Source organism: Mustelus asterias, unplaced genomic scaffold, assembly GCF_964213995.1.
Source record: "Mustelus asterias unplaced genomic scaffold, sMusAst1.hap1.1 HAP1_SCAFFOLD_449, whole genome shotgun sequence".
Taxonomy (NCBI): Eukaryota; Metazoa; Chordata; class Chondrichthyes; order Carcharhiniformes; family Triakidae; genus Mustelus; species Mustelus asterias.
The window spans coordinates 299,486-315,676 of NW_027590402.1; the positions used below are offsets into that span (position 1 = coordinate 299,486).

Sequence of the window (16,191 nt, forward strand, 5' to 3'; positions counted from 1 at the left end):
GACATGATTAGATTGACACAGGACAAGCTTGGGAAGATGTGAATAGCGGGAATGTGACTGATGGTGATGCCTAACCTGTTTGTTTTGTCTTTGGCTTGTTTTCTGACAGTTTGTGGAAGTTGAAGGGCAGATTACTTCCCTCGTTGATCTTTACCCATCCTTCCTAAGGAAGGGTTACAGACGGGAAATCTTCATAGCTATAACGTGCTCACTCAGCTACCTGCTGGGGCTGGCTATGGTGACTGAAGTAAGTATTGGATACAATACAAAGATGTTCTTCACATCTTTGATGTTTCTTTTCTAAAAGTCTACGTTATAAAATCTGTAAAAGTACTTTTCAAAGCATTTTGACTTTAAAATTACAGGAAGTGCAATAAAATTCAACTTCTCTCCACACAGCGTGCTCCACCCTGTTTGTTGGTGAGTGTTGGCGGGAAGCCAGGCTAAAAACACCAAAACCCTTCCTGAACCCGGTTTCAGGGTCCCCAACTCTGGTTGGACAATCCTGGAGGTTCCATCACGTGACTTCCCGCCTCTGACTACACTCCCCACACTTTGCCCATTGGTCACACGTTGCATTTCCATCCTCGAGGGACCCCCCCCCCCCCCCCCCTCACCCAGCCTCACTCACTGATCACTGGTTACCCATCGCCTTCACAACCCCATTGGGTAGAAAGCACACTGTGCTTGCTATCTGATTGGATGATTATTCACTGTCGATCAAATAGAGCCTTTGGCCAGGATCTTATGCTCTTGCTCGTGCGAGGTAGTAAAATCCTACCCGAGGTCAACGCAGATTTTCCTTCTATGAACCTCGCCCACTCCGGTTCTGTGGTGGTAGAGTTCGGGCCATCATCTCTGCCCCTCCCCCCACCCCCTTAGTGTGCAGTCACTCTCCCAGACAAAAACATTCCCAATCCTGGAGACTCCAGGGCAATCCTGGAGGGGGTGGCAAAGCTTGCAGCAACTTCTGGAGTCTCAGTGTTGCCGGAGCAGTTGGCTCAAGGAGCTGGCCCCAGGGGTTTGCCCTCTGAGGGGGGTCTGATTGGACAAATGGAGATTATTTTCCCTGTTGCCAGAGGCTATCACAGTTCATGAAGTTGCAGCAGCCCAGCTGCAAGTTGACATCACAGATCTCCATCCCCTCACTCACATCCTGCTGCTGTGAATCACCAGAGGTGTCCCCAAAGAGAGAGAAAAAACTTGCATTTCTATAGCACCTTGCACCACCTTAGGATGTCCTGAAGTGCTTCACCGTCTGCAGTCACTATTGTAATACTTGAAAACACAACAGATTATCTGTGCACAGCAAGATCCCACAAAGTGCAATGAGATAAGGAACACAAATAGGTCACATTCTACCCCTTGAACATGGACCACCATGTTCTGTATCATAATCCCATTTGAACACTTTAACCCACTGAACCCCCCCAAACCCACCGAACCCCCAGGCTCGACAGCTTTCTGGGGGAGACAGTTCTAGATTTCCACTCCCTTTGTGTGCGGAAATGCATCCTGACGTCCCTCCTGAATCGCCTGGCTTTCATTTTAAGGAGGCTGAGGAAGGGAAGGGGTGGAGGGAGTTGGGAGATGGTGGGAGGATGCAGATGGAGGGAGGGCAGAAGCAGGAAGAGATGGAAGGAGAGGGGAGGTGGAGGGAGGGCGGAGGTGGAGGGAGTGCAGAGGTGGAGGGAGTGCAGAGGTGGAGGGCGGGCAGAGGCAGAGGGAGGGCGAAAATAAGAAATCTGTTCTCTTTACTCTAAGTGACGTATTCTCTGCTTCTTTCTAGGGTGGGTTGTATGTGTTCCAGCTGTTTGACTACTATGCAGCCAGCGGCATGTGCCTTCTCTGGGTGGCATTCTTTGAATGTATTGCAATAGCTTGGGTGTATGGTAAGTGATCATTCAGCTCTAACCCAAAAAGAACAATTCACAAAACCAAAATTGAACTCACAGTTAATGTTACCCCAGTGTTATACAGTGACAGACCCGTCCCCACCAGTACTGTACCCCAGTGTTATACAGTGACAGACCCATCCCCACCAGTACTGTACCCCAGTGTTATACAGTGACAGACCCGTCCCTCCAGTACTGTACCCCAGTGTTATACAGTGACAGACCCGTCCCCACCAGTACTGTACCCCAGTGTTATACAGTGACAGACCCGTCCCCACCAGTACTGTACCCCAGTGTTATACAGTGACAGACCCGCCTCCACCAGTACTGTACCCCAGTGTTACACAGTGACAGACCCATCCCCACCAGTACTGTACCCCAGTGTTATACAGTGACAGACCCGTCCCCACCAGTACTGTACCCCAGTGTTACACAGTGACAGACCCGTCCCCACCAGTACTGTACCCCAGTGTTATACAGTGACAGACCCGTCCCCACTAGCATTGTACCCCTGTGTTATACAGTGACAGACCTGTCTCCACCAATACTGTACCCCAGTGTTATAGTGACAGACCTGTCTCCACCAATACTGTACCCCAGTGTTATACAGTGACAGACCCAACCCCACTAGTACTGTACCCCAGTGTTATACAGTGACAGACCCGTCCCCACTAGCATTGTACCCCTGTGTTATACAGTGACAGACCTGTCTCCACCAATACTGTACCCCAGTGTTATAGTGACAGACCTGTCTCCACCAATACTGTACCCCAGTGTTATACAGTGACAGATCCATCCCCATCAGTACTGTACCCCAGTGTTATATAGTGACAGACCCATCCTCACCAGTACTGTACCCCAGTGTTATACAGCGACAGACCCGTACCCAACCGTACTGTACCCCAGTGTTATAGTGACAGACCCATCCCCACCAGTACTATACTCCAGTGTTATACAGTGACAGACCCGTCCCCACCAGTACTGTCCCCGTGTTATACAGTGACAGACCCATGCCCACCAGTACTGTACCCCAGTTATACAGTGACAGACCCATGCCCACCAGTACTGTACCCAGTGTTATACAGTGACAGACCCATCCCCCCCAGTACTGTACCCCAGTGTTATACAGTGACAGACCCGTCCCCACCAGTACTGTACCCCAGTGTTATACAGTGACAGACCGATCCCCACCAGTACTGTACCCCAGTGTTATACAGTGACAGACCGGTCCCCACCAGTACTGTACCCCAGTGTTATAAGTGACAGACCCATCCCCACCAGTACTGTATCTCAGTGTTATACAGTGACAGACCCAGTGACACACGTCCCCACCAGTACTGTACCCCAGTGCTATAGTGACAGACCCATGTCCACCAGTACTGTACACCAGTGTTATACAGTGACAGACCCGTCCCCATCAGTACTGTATCCCAGTGTTATATAGTGACAGACCCATGTCCATCAGTACTGTACCCCAGTGTTATACAGTGACAGACCCATGCCCACCAGTACTGTACCCCAGTGTTATGCAGTGACAGACCCATCCTCACCAGTACTATACCCCAGTGTTATACAGTGACAGACCCATGTCCACCAGTACTGTACCCCAGAGTTATACAGTGACAGACCCATCCCCACCAGTACTGTACCCCAGTCTAATACAGTGACAGACCTGTCTCCACCAGTACTGTACCCCAGTGTTATACAGTGACAGACCCATCCCCACCTGTACTGTACCCCAGTGTTATACAGTGACAGACCTGTCCCCACCAGTACTGTACCCCAGTGTTATACAGTGACAGACTCATCCCCACCAGTACTGTACCCCAGTGTTATACAGTGACAGACCCATCCCCCCCAGTACTGTACCCCAGTGTTATACAGTGACAGACCCGTCCCCACCAGTACTGTACCCCAGTGTTATACAGTGACAGACCGATCCCCACCAGTACTGTACCCCAGTGTTATACAGTGACAGACCCGTCCCCACCAGTACTGTACCCCAGTGTTATACACTAACAAATATTCCCACTCCATCTAGTTTTCCAGCACTGTATTCATCTTTAAGTGGGAGCAGGAAACCTATAGAATGTTGTAAATTCTCGAAATGGGCTGAAGAACAGCTGCAAGTCTGTGATAAAAAGATTTCAAATGCATTCAGCTAAACTCAGCCTATCGTACATTACAGAATAAACAGCTGGAATGGTGTTGATGTAAAATTAGAAGCAGAATAAGCTGGTTCAAACAGTGAATGAAACTGATGAGATGGGGATTTGCCAGGATGGGGTCCCTTTTATAAGAATCATCTCTCGTGAAGCAGCTTTCACCCTGAGAAAAAATCCAAATCGTGCCAAATCCAAATATCTGGAATAAATAGGGAAATGCTGGATAAACCCAGCTGGTCTGGCAGCCTCTGTGAAGAGAAACAGAATTAACAGTTCAGGTCGATTGGTCACTGACCGTAAACATTAACTCTCCCCACAGGAGCTGTCTGGCCAGCTGAGAACTTCCAGAATTTTCCATTTCTAACCGAGCTGTCATGCGATTACTGTGCACGATATTGGAAGGTTATTTTCCCTTGAATGGGGGGGGTGGTGAGAGCTGCTTTCCTCAGCACTGCCCTCTGACACCATGCCACACAGGGAGGGGTGCCACCTGGTCACCAGCACTGTAAACGCTGCTCCACCACTGGAGGCTGATGGGGAAATGGGGCCACAGGAGTCACAGTCCCAGGAATAGGCACACAGCAGTGCTGACACACACACGGGTCTCAGTAAAGAGTGAAAACTTTCAGTAGAATTCGATAGAAATAGAGTTTACAGCAGTGAGAATATGCTCCACACAAGCTTCTTTCCATCCCCTCTTCATCTCACACTATCTCCATCTCCTTCGATTCCTTTCTCCCTCATGCATTTATCTACTTTCCCCCTTAAATGTATCGATACTGTTCGCCTCTCCCGCTCCATGTGGAAGTGAGTCCCACTTTCTCCCCACTCTCTGCAGGAGCAAATCCCACATTCTCCCCGCTCCCTATGGCAGCGAGTCCCACATTCTCCCCGCTCCCTGTGGCAGCGAGTCCCACATTCTCCCCGCTCCCTGTGGCAGCGAGTTCCACATTCTCCCCGCTCCCTGTGGCAGCGAGTTCCACATTCTCCCCGCTCCCTGTGGGAGCGAGTCCCACATTCTCCCCACTCTCTGTGGGAGTGAGTCCCACATTCTCCCCGCTCCCTGTGGGAGTGAGTTCCACATTCTCCCCACTCCCTGTGGCAGCGAGTTCCACATTCTCCCCACTCCCTGTGGGAGTGAGTCCCACATTCTCCCCACTCCCCGTGGGAGTGAGTTCCACATTCTCCCCACTCCCTGTGGCAACAAGTCCCACATTCTCCCCGCTCCCTGTGGCAGCGAGTCCCACATTCTCCCCACTCTCTGTGGGAGTGAGTCCCACATTCTCCCCACTCCCTGTGGGAGTGAGTTCTATATTCTCCCCACTCTCTGTGGGAGTGAGTCCCACATTCTCCCCCCTGGGTAAAGAAGTTTCTCCAAATTCCTGTTTGGATATATTAGTGCCTAAATTATACTGATGGTCCCTAGTTTTAGACTATCCCACACAAGTGGAAACATCTTCTCCACATTGATTTGTTTTGATTTATTATTGTCACATGTATTAGTATACAGTGCAAAGTATTGTTTCTTGCGCGCTATACAGACAAAGCATACCGTTCATAGCGAAGGAAAGGAGAGGGTGCAGAATATAGCGTTACAGTGTGTAGAGAAAGATCAACTTAATATAAGGTGGGTTCATTCAAAGGTCTGATGGCAGCAGGGAAGAAGCTGTTCTTAACCCTCCTATCAAACAATTTCATCACTTTAAAGGTCTCTATCAGATCATTTCTCAGCCTATTCTTTTCCAATCTGTTCTCTCTTTCCTGATAGCTACAACCTCTCAGTTCTGGGAGCTGAGCTGTGCCCAGTGCTCTAATTTTCAAGCCAGTCCCTCTAGAATGCTTAGAGTGCTTTGTTAGCTTGAGTTTAACAGCCTAACCTGCACCCACTTAATCTGCGCCTCCTTCTTGGAATTGTGTGACTCAAGAGTCCTGACTGGCATTGTGACTGTTGTTGGGGTAGAGTGTAAGAGGCCGAATGGCCCACTCCCACCCTGTCTTCCCAAGAGAGAGAAAACTTGTATTTCTATACCGCCTTTAATGGCCTGAGGATGCCCCTTTACAGCAATGTGGTTGTCTCTCAACTGTCCTTGGGCAACTAGGGACGGACAATAAATGCTGGCCAGCCAGCAACGCCCATGTCTCACGAATGAGTAATAAAAAATGAAATACTTTTGAACTGTTGTAGTGTAGAAAACATTTCAGCCAATTTGTGCAAAGCAAGATCCCATGAACAGTAATGTTCAGATAATCTCTTTTACTGGTCTTGGGTCTTCAGCTTCACGAGAGAGAGAAATTCAGATGGAGTAAAGGCTTTTGGATAGCTCAATATCAGATCTTTGCTCTTCAATCCTCTCCTCCTCCCCCTTCATATCTCTACCTCCCTCCCTACCTTTCTCCCCACCTTTAAGAAGTTCCTTAAAAACTGTCTCTTTTTGGTCACAGATCCTAATATCTCCTTATGTAGCTCAGTGTGAAATTTACCTTGCTAACCCTCCTGTGACACTCCCTGTGATGTTTTATTGTAATATGGGGCACAATTTCAGGATACCTATTTGGTCCAAACACGGGGACCTCAAACCCCACAGGAAGATCCAGCCCAACATTTTGCATCAACCTGTCATCAGAACGAGAACTGGTTAGAAATGTGGCCTGAGAGATTAAATTACTGATGGTTTGATGATCTAAACGGTATGGTAACAGGACAAAGAAAGCACCAGAATGATGAACAGCAAAAGCAAAAGAAAGACATTAAAACGAAAATCAGCCACAGAAAGTGAGAAGAAACTGACAGCAGGAATATCAATGTAACTTATTGTTGATTGGGATGGCTGAGCTGCTCAGTCTGTTGGTGTTGGTGAGAAGGTTTATGGTCACCAGTGTCAACAGTGGACACTGCTGCCCAGGTAACAGGGGATGCTGTGTGTGCGTGTGCAGGGGATGGTGCGTGTGTGTCTCGTAAATTAACAATCTCTCTCTTTCAAACCACGACAGGAGCTGATAATTTCTATGATGCAATTGAAGACATGATTGGCTACAGGCCTGGGATCTGGATGAAGTGGAGTTGGACTGTGATCACTCCACTGTTGTGCATGGTGAGTTCACAGTCTCCATCCACTGCTGCACAACCCCCCAAACTGTTGCAAGGAAGAAAGACGGAACTTGCATTTCTATAGTGCCTTCCCCATCCTCAGAATGTTCCAGTGTATTTGACAGGCAGTGAAGTACTTTTGAAGCAGAGTTGTTATAATGTAGGAAATGTAGCAGCCAATTTGTGCACAGCAACATCCCAACGAATTGCAATAATGACCAGATTGGCCCCAGACACCAGGGAGACCTCCTCTGCTCTTCTTCCATGACCATGGGATCTTTTACATCTACCTGAAAGAACAAATGGGGCCTTAGTTTAACATCTCACCTCTGACAGTGCAGCACTCCCCCAGCGCTGCACTGGGGTGTTGGACTGGATTCGATCAGATTTCTGGAGTATGACACAAACCCTCACGTTTCTGACAGTGAGGTTACCCGCTGAGGCATAGCAGACACTGCTGAGGCCTTACGTCCAAAGTGAGTGAGCTGATCAAAGCTAGTACAGCACATTGTAGGAGGAAGGTGAACAGATAAGCAATGTTTTCAGTCCCATGCTAAGGAGAGAATGGGAGAGGGTGAGAAGTCGACATTCCTTCTGCACTAATTCAGCTGTGACTGTGTGGCACTCAGAAAATGTTGTTTAGTAATGTTGAAGGAGCAGCCCTCCCCCTTCGCAGTGTTTCCATGACTACCGTATGAGTCAAACACCAAATCCGCTCAAGCCTTAGCTCTGGATGTTCACCCAGACCAGACGACTGAGACGAGAGCCTGTTCTCTCTGGGCTTTAGCCTCCCACAAGAAATGAATGTGGATCCATCTCAATCCAGTTATGACTAAATCTTGGCTCCACAACAAAAAATGACTCAGTTTTGCCCAGAAATGACCTCATCGCTGGAAATAGTTCACATTGAGCAGCAGAGAAATTTCTCTAGACTGAGACACAGGAGTTGAAATAAAGGGAGCTTCACTCTGTATCTAACCCCGTGCGATACCTGTGCTGGGAGTGTTTGATGGGGGCAGTGTAGAGGGAGCTTTACTCTGTATCTAACACCATGCTGTACCTGTCCTGGGAGTGTGTGATGGGGACAGTGTAGAGGGAGCTTTACTCTGTATCTAACCCCGTGCTGTACCTGTCCTGGGAGTGTTTGATGGGTACAGTGCAGAGGAAGCTTTACTCTGTATCTAACCCCATGCTGTACCTGTCCTGAGAGTGTTTGATGGGGACAGTGTAGAGGGAGCTTTACTCTGTATCTAATCCCGTGCTGTACCTGTCCTGGGAGTGTGTGATGGGGACAGTGTAGAGGGAGCTTTACTCTGTATCTAACCCCGTGCTGTACCTGTCCTGGGATTGTTTGATGGGGACAGTGTAGAGGGAGCTTCACTCTGTATCTAACCCCGTGCTGTGCCTGTGCTGGGAGTGTTTGATGGGGACAGTGTAGAGGGAGCTTTACTCTGTATCTAACCCCATGCTGTACCTGTCCTGAGAGTGTTTGATGGGTACAGTGTAGAGGGAGCTTCACTCTGTATCTAACCCCGTGCTATACCTGTGCTGGGAGTGTTTGATGGGGGCAGTGTAGAGGGAGCTTTATTCTGTACCTAACCCCCTACTGTACCTGTCCTGGGATTGTTTGATGGGGACAGTGTAGAGGGAGCTTTACTCTGTATCCAACCCCGTGCTGTACCTGTCCTGAGAGTGTTTGATGGGTACAGTGTAGAGGGAGCTTCACTCTGTATCTAACCCCGTGCTATACCTGTGCTGGGAGTGTTTGATGGGGGCAGTGTAGAGGGAGCTTTATTCTGTACCTAACCCCCTACTGTACCTGTCCTGGGATTGTTTGATGGGTACAGTGTAGAGGGAGCTTTACTCTGTATCTAACCCCGTGCTGTGCCTGTGCTGGGAGTGTTTGATGGGGGCAGTGTAGAGGGAGCTTTATTCTGTACCTAACCCCCTACTGTACCTGTCCTGGGAGTGTGTGATGGGGACAGTGTAGAGGGAGCTTTACTCTGTATCTAACCCCGGGTTGTACCTGTCCTGGGAGTGTTTGATGGGGACAGTGTAGAGGGAGCTTTACTCTGTATCTAACCCCGTGCTGTACCTGTCCTGGGAGTGTGTGATGGGGACACTGTAGAGGGAGCTTTACTCTGTATCTAGCCCGGGGTGTACCTGTGCTGGGAGTGTTTGATGGGGACAGTGTAGAGGGAGCTTTACTCTGTATCTAACCCCGTGCTGTGCCTGTGCTGGGAGTGTTTGATGGGGACAGTGTAGAGGGAGCTTTACTCTGTATCTAACCCCGTGCTGTGCCTGTGCTGGGAGTGTTTGATGGGGACAGTGTAGAGGGAGCTTTACTCTGTATCTAACCCCATGCTGTACCTGTGCTGGGAGTGTTTGATGGGGACAGTGGAGAGGGAGATTTTTCAATGTGACTGTGTTTTCTCCTGCATGTGTAGGCCTGTTTCATCTTCTCACTTGCCAAGTACACGCCGTTGACCTACAACAAAAGCTACAGGTTCCCTTTCTGGGCCGAGGGTTTGGGTTGGTTGTTGGCTCTGGCCTCCATGATATGCATCCCACTGGTGATGGTTGTCAAGATTATTCAGTCGGATGGGCCAATAATTGAGGTAAGACTTTAATGGACGCTAGATGTTCAGACCTGGCACTTAAACCCTGAGGACTAAGCTGCCATCTGATGATAGAATGGAAACCAAATGGAATATTTGTCAGGCTTTTAGATTTGGATAGAATCTCTGATCTAATTAAGCCTTCGGCCTAACTGCTCTATGCTGGTGTTTAGGCTCCTTACAAGCCTCCTCCTGTTCCCTGCTTATGTGGTAGTTATGTTACTGTTATTTAAAGCTCTTCTTAGACCCCATTTTGAATGCTGCACTATGTTCTGAGCACCGAACCTCAGGAAGAATCACTGCATCCTCTGCATGAAAGAAAGAAGTTGTGTTTGTTTAACACTTTTCACAGCTTCCAGACATATTGCACATGTACAAAGGGTGTGTGATAGCGTAAATAGAGAGAAACTATTTCCTCTGGTGGAGAGAGTCCAGAACAAGGAGGGGGCAGAAACTTAAAATTGGAGTCCAGCCGTTCAGGAGTGATGTCAGCAAGCACTTCCTCAAACAAAGGGGAGTGGGAATCTGGAACTCTCTCCCACAAAAAAAGGTTGTTGAGGCTTTGTAAATGTCAAAATTGAGATTAAGATATTTTTTCCTTGACAAATGGACTTGGGGCAATTGGATCATGGTGGCCAGGCAGAGTTAAGATACAATTTGGACACAATGTAATTGAGTGGTGGAATAGGCTGGGGGGGGGGGGCTCAGTGGCCTCCTCCTGTGCCAATGTGTCTGTATTTCATTGTTATCAGTTCTAATCCTCTTCTCCTCTCTGATCTCCCCCTCCAGCGGATAAAGATGCTCACAGCACCCAAAGGAGAAGGAAGGAAACCAAAAGACCTGGCGTTGGATGCTGAGGCCACAGTTCCACTCAGTCCCAATGGGACTGCAGGAAATGATGTAGGAAAGCCCACACAGATAATAATAGAGACTGCGATGTAAGCTCTCTATGAGAGACTAAAATTGTGCTTTTTTTTGACATAAACTCTAGCCTTTCTAGGACCAGATTTCCCCATTCCCTAAAGCAATGCCCACCCTAGACCTAGGTCTGAACTCGATGGTTAATCCCTCAGAGGTCACATTAAATAAAACAATGGAAGCAACTAACTTGCGTATCTTGTACTAGTAATCATTCGCAAGCATTTTGAACACAGTTCACTCCAATCAGAAGGCTAGGTCCTGCTTCCTAATCCTTGTGGGAAGACTGACTATCTTTCCAACATTAAGGTGATCCTCTGGAGATTATTCTCTATTTTGCTCAGTTCCCTCCTTCACCCCACCTCCCTGTCATGAACTTCACCGCAATGTTCTGATGGACAGACCGCAAGAGTTGCAGGCGGGTCTGAGAGGCTCCCGTGATGCTTTGGTGACGTGATCAGGAGATGAAGCTTGGAGCAGAACCATTGGAATTCCAATTTCTTCCTTACCCTTTCCCCCCTCCCCCGACTATCTCCCGCCCACCACCAACCCCCGCCCCCATTGTTTTTTGTGTTTTAGGTGAAATATTCAAGAAACAGGAATTCAGTTAAAAACACTGTTGCATTGTAGGAGTCTGCTCCCCCCCTCTCCACCTACTATCCCCCTCCCCAACCTCCAATTACCCTCCACTTACCCTCCTCCTTCCCCACTCCACCTACCCTCCCCTTCCCCCCTTCTCCTCCTACCCTCCCCTCCTCCACTTACCCTCTCCCTCTCCACCTACCCTCCCCCTCTCCACCTACCATACCCCTCCTCCACCTACCTTCCCCCTCTTCCCTCTCCCTGCGGTGAAGGTGAGAGGCTTGATCCCACAAGGCACTGGACCAAACCACAGTGGACTGGGGTATTAGCAGCAGGAGCTATTTTGTGAATAATTTGCAGTTGATAGATTTACAAAAAGCTTAAAAAAAATGTTGCACAATGTTTTAAGTTTTTTTGTGTGCGCGTGTGTGTGGTAAAAGAATATGACATTGTACCTGTGGCTTTTTTTTAAAACTACAATCATTGTGTATATAACAATACGGATGATTTCAGTTCAATGTTGTAGGGAGTCCAATGAAGATTTTCTCACCCTCGTTTATTTTCTATGAAGCCTATTTATCAATCTGTAATCCCCGTGTTCTAGGCTTTATGGTTCTGTTACAATGTGTTGCATATGTTCCGGCAACTCATTGATTCTAGTCTGTATCACTGGATGTGTAAGCAAGTCAGGAGAGTGTAGAGACACTCTCAATCTCACTCTGTCTCTCTCTCTATCACACATTGCATTTGTGGGAACAGTGGTTTAGCAGATCTGATACTCGATCCCATTCCTTTCGAACCATTGAACTGTTTGTAAACCCTTTGCGAAAAATAAAATAGATTTTATTTTTGTTTTAAGTTGCCTGTGAGTGCAGAATGTAAGGTGGGAGGGTGTATGAGAGTAGGGAAAATGCTAACCTTGGGTTAAGAATTAACCAAGTAATCTATGGTCCCAACCTTCATGCCTCATCTCACACCTGATCCAATTGTAGGAACTGGCATTGGAGGTTTAATGTAAGGGAGGTCTGTTGGAGGGTGGCAGAGTGATTTTAACTTTCAGACTGAAGTTTATCAGTGAATGGACCCATCAATTCTTCCCCTTCCACACTCCCACAATGGGACTCAGGGAGAGTAGACCCACTCCCACTTTCTTGAGGAGTAGCTTGGGACATGCAGGGAATGCCACGTCATTGCTGCCACACCCCGAGAGCATGCTTTTAACAAATTGATCCCCCCAGAGGGAAGTTCATGGCTAAACAGGCACAAATTGTCCTGAAGAGAATTCCTCAACTCCCAAATCTTTCATCCATCTTCATGTCCACACTCAACCATCAAAGGGGCCAACCCCCACATTCCAGCTAGAGCATGGTGCCAATGCATGAGTTATCTGGTTAATTCAACGGTCCGACTGTCTGTTCCATTGGCTGAAGATGGTTTATGCTCCTTCCCTTCCTTGTCCCTTGAATCACTGAACTCCATTCCATCCCATGAGCTGAATGAATTGAAAACTGCCCTCCTTATGCAATCTGAACTAAAATATGGCTGCAGTCTACACACCACTGTGCCTAATATTTAGCTGTCCTCTCAAATGGCCCAGAAAGACACTCGGTTATATTCAAGGTGGTGGCTCACCTTCTGTAGGGCACTTAGGGATGGGCATTGAATACTGGCTTAACCCATGATGCCCACCTCCCATAAATGAATGTGGGAAAGGAATATTTATGACAGCTTTGCTGTGGTGCTTTAATCTGGAGATTGGAGGAGGTGAACATCAGATTGATGTTGATGTCATTTTCGGACCTGATGCACCCAGCATAAATATTTCACACCGCCACAATTTATATTCAGCCCAGGTTCCTGGACTGATGAGTCAAAGCAGCATGTGGTGCAGTAGCCACTTCTGTTGTAGGTCAGTCAGTGTAGGCAGTTGGAACAGTGAGATCATAGAGAATGAGTGCCTCTAAACTCTTGACTTTAAATTGACTGTACCAAACCGATGTGATTAAACTGACAGGATTCCACACTCATGGACAGATCAGTTGGCAAAGGGAAGCAAAGATAACTTTCACAATAGAACATAGAACATAGAAAGCCACAGCACAAACAGGCCCTTCGGCCCACAAGTTGCGCCGATCACATCCCCACCTCTAGGCCTATCTATAGCCCTCAATCCCATTAAATCCCATGTACTCATCCAGAAGTCTCTTAAAAGACCCCAACGAGTTTGCCTCCACCACCACCGACGTCAGCCGATTCCACTCACCCACCACCCTCTGAGTGAAAAACTTACCCCTGACATCTCCTCTGTACCTACCCCCCAGCACCTTAAACCTGTGATGATGTGTGTCGACATTTTATTTGGACACTTTTGTTTATAAATGTAATGGTGTCAAAGATGGGGGCGGTGGGGGGGGGGGGGGGGGGTGCAGTGGGGATGCGGGAGCAGGTAGTTTGCTCGATGAGTCACAAGCTCATGCGGCTAAACCTCCAGGAGGCCCAATCAGAGTTGGTGACCTCAGTGAGCCTGGCAGAAGGGGGTGAGGGACCCGATCTCTATCCTGATCACTCCCTGGGGTCACAGGGTGTTGGAAGGCCAGAGATTCCCATTCCTAGGCTTGAGTCCCACAGCTTCACAGATCCTGGACTTGCTCCAACTCCAACCCTGTCTTTTAACGAGGGTAACATTTAATAATCCAACAAAACCCATGACTCCTACCTTTGAACACAGAGCAGCTGTTCCCCAATTTGTGAACTGTTCTCAGAATCAGGTCTTGCTTCTCAGTGAAGAAGCCATGTTAAAAACTGTTTTTGACTTGGGTTTTTTTTTAAGTTTGATCAGTGTGGATATGTTATTTTCAGAGGGAGAAATACACATTACAAAACCAAACACAGGGCTTGACACCAGAATGGTCAGGAGACCTGTAACAGTGAAATTTCCACCACCCATCCCCAACCATTGTCATGGGGCACAGAGTGGTTCAGGGGCTGGACATGTTTTCCATTGCCTGGCCAGCCTTGTATGAGCTCAGGGATTGGGTTCAGGGTCTGCAGTTGGGCTGCACTGAACCAATAGATGAAAATGCCGATGTAGATTAAAACAAGCGTTGGTTTTTTGGGAGGATCGGGTGCTCACTTCAACACACACAGACACACACACACATATACAGACATGCACACACACAGACACACATACAGAGAGAGAGACAGAAGTCATTGAGTGCCATGCAAACTGCACTGGCTTCAGTCCTATGGGGAACTCGGGCCGTGTGTGACCCTGGTACAGGAGGCACCACACTGAACCTCACAGTGTTATAAAGGAATTGGCTGCTTTGATTAATGTTTAAGGTAACTAGTGTATTAACAGAAGCTTCATCACCTTGTGGTGCTGCAGTGTTTCACATTTTGGTTCATTGACTCGAATATCCTGACTGAAGTTGGCAATGTGAATCTGACAAACAGAAAGAAAATCCCCAGAAACTGTTGACTTTATTCCTCCATCTGTAAATATTGACCAGCCCAGAACCTCACAGTCACATTTCATCATTACTCTGGCTTTTTTGTGTCAAAACTACGCATCATGATGATAGATATTAAACTACACTTTTAATAGTGAATAAGCTTTTAAAAAAAACAATGTGTATTTTTTTTATTTTTAAAACTTTTGAGAAGGACTGTGTCTCCTTATTCGACATGTACAAGCTGGTAATTCTCTCATTTTTTTTTGTAGATTCATTTTGATTTAGTTGGCAGGAACTTTCACCTCTGACCTCCCAGTCGTTAGGCTTGAACTAACAGCAGGGGGAGGGGGAGCCTTCGCCTGATCTCTCCACCCACCCGCTAGGCCCCAGGCATTTGAAATTCATTCTTCCCGACCTGAAAGAATGTTCCTCTTTCACTCTCCCCTGCCCGCCCCTTTTCTCTCTCTCAACACATTTCTCTCACTTTTCCCCTTCCCCCACTCCTTTCTCTTAACTCCTTTCCTCCCATTCTCTTCCTCCCCTCTCACCTCTGTTCCTCTCTCTCCTCACTCCATTTGTTTCTCTCTTTTCTCTCTCTCTCACTCTTTCTCTCTCTCCCATCTCTGAAAGTGGAAGAAGGGTTTTAGGTGGGTGAATTTGGGGAGGGAGAGGGAAGCACTGTTTGGTTTTCCCCACTTGCTGTTAATAGGTCAAGGATGAGTGACTCCTGTCCATTCCTCTCTTGAACATTTGTGCTCTTGTGGAACAGAATTAGACGTTCCATTTTTAGCCGTTTGCATTTTTTTAGAAGAAAAGAGAAGATATAAAGATATGTATTTATATTATACCGTATATCCAAGTGTCCTGTGCTTTCTTAGGTGATGGTTCGAGAATTGTATTAGAAATTTTGATCTTGTACCCGTGTGGAAAAATAAAACAAGTTTAAAAAAAATGAATAAATGTTTACAGTTTTCATTGGAAGTTTCATTCTTAATTTGTTTTTTTTTATGAGGCTTGTTCAACCTTAACTGAGGGAGGTACAGTCTCACTCTCCCCTCAGCAATGGGTTCACAACCCACCTATAAAAATCAGCACAAAATCCATGCTCACGCTCTCAGTGCAGTACTGAGGGAGTGCTGCACTGTCAGAGGGTCAGTACTGAGGGAGTGCTGCACTGTCAGAGGGTCAGTACTGAGGGAGTGCCGCACTGTCAGAGGGTCAGTACTGAGGGAGTGCTGCATTGTCAGAGGGTCAGTACTGAGGGAGTGCTGCACTTTCAGAGGGTCAGTACTGAGGGAGTGCCACACCGTCAGAGGGTCAGTACTGAGGGAGTGCTGCACTGTCAGAGGGTCAGTACTGAGGGAGTGCTGCACTGTCAGAGGGTCAGTACTGAGGGAGTGCTGCACTTTCAGAGGGTCAGTACTGAGGGAGTGCCACACTGTCAGAGGGTCAGTACTGAGGGAGTGC

General features: G+C 47.7%; 1 protein-coding gene across 3 annotated transcripts in view; it reads left to right on the forward strand.

Moving 5' to 3' along the window:
- Nucleotides 1–15,699, forward strand: part of LOC144486754 (sodium- and chloride-dependent taurine transporter-like) — a 72,472-nt gene extending 56,773 nt beyond the window's left edge. For all 3 annotated transcript variants that reach the window (XM_078204783.1, XM_078204782.1, XM_078204781.1), the window contains 5 exons: nucleotides 110–247; nucleotides 1,790–1,892; nucleotides 7,052–7,152; nucleotides 9,596–9,766; nucleotides 10,556–15,699. In XM_078204783.1, coding sequence (XP_078060909.1) covers nucleotides 110–247; nucleotides 1,790–1,892; nucleotides 7,052–7,152; nucleotides 9,596–9,766; nucleotides 10,556–10,708 — 666 coding nt within the window. In that variant the 3' untranslated portion in view covers nucleotides 10,709–15,699. The remainder of the gene's footprint in view (nucleotides 1–109; nucleotides 248–1,789; nucleotides 1,893–7,051; nucleotides 7,153–9,595; nucleotides 9,767–10,555) is intronic.
- Nucleotides 15,700–16,191: the final 492 nt, after the last annotated feature.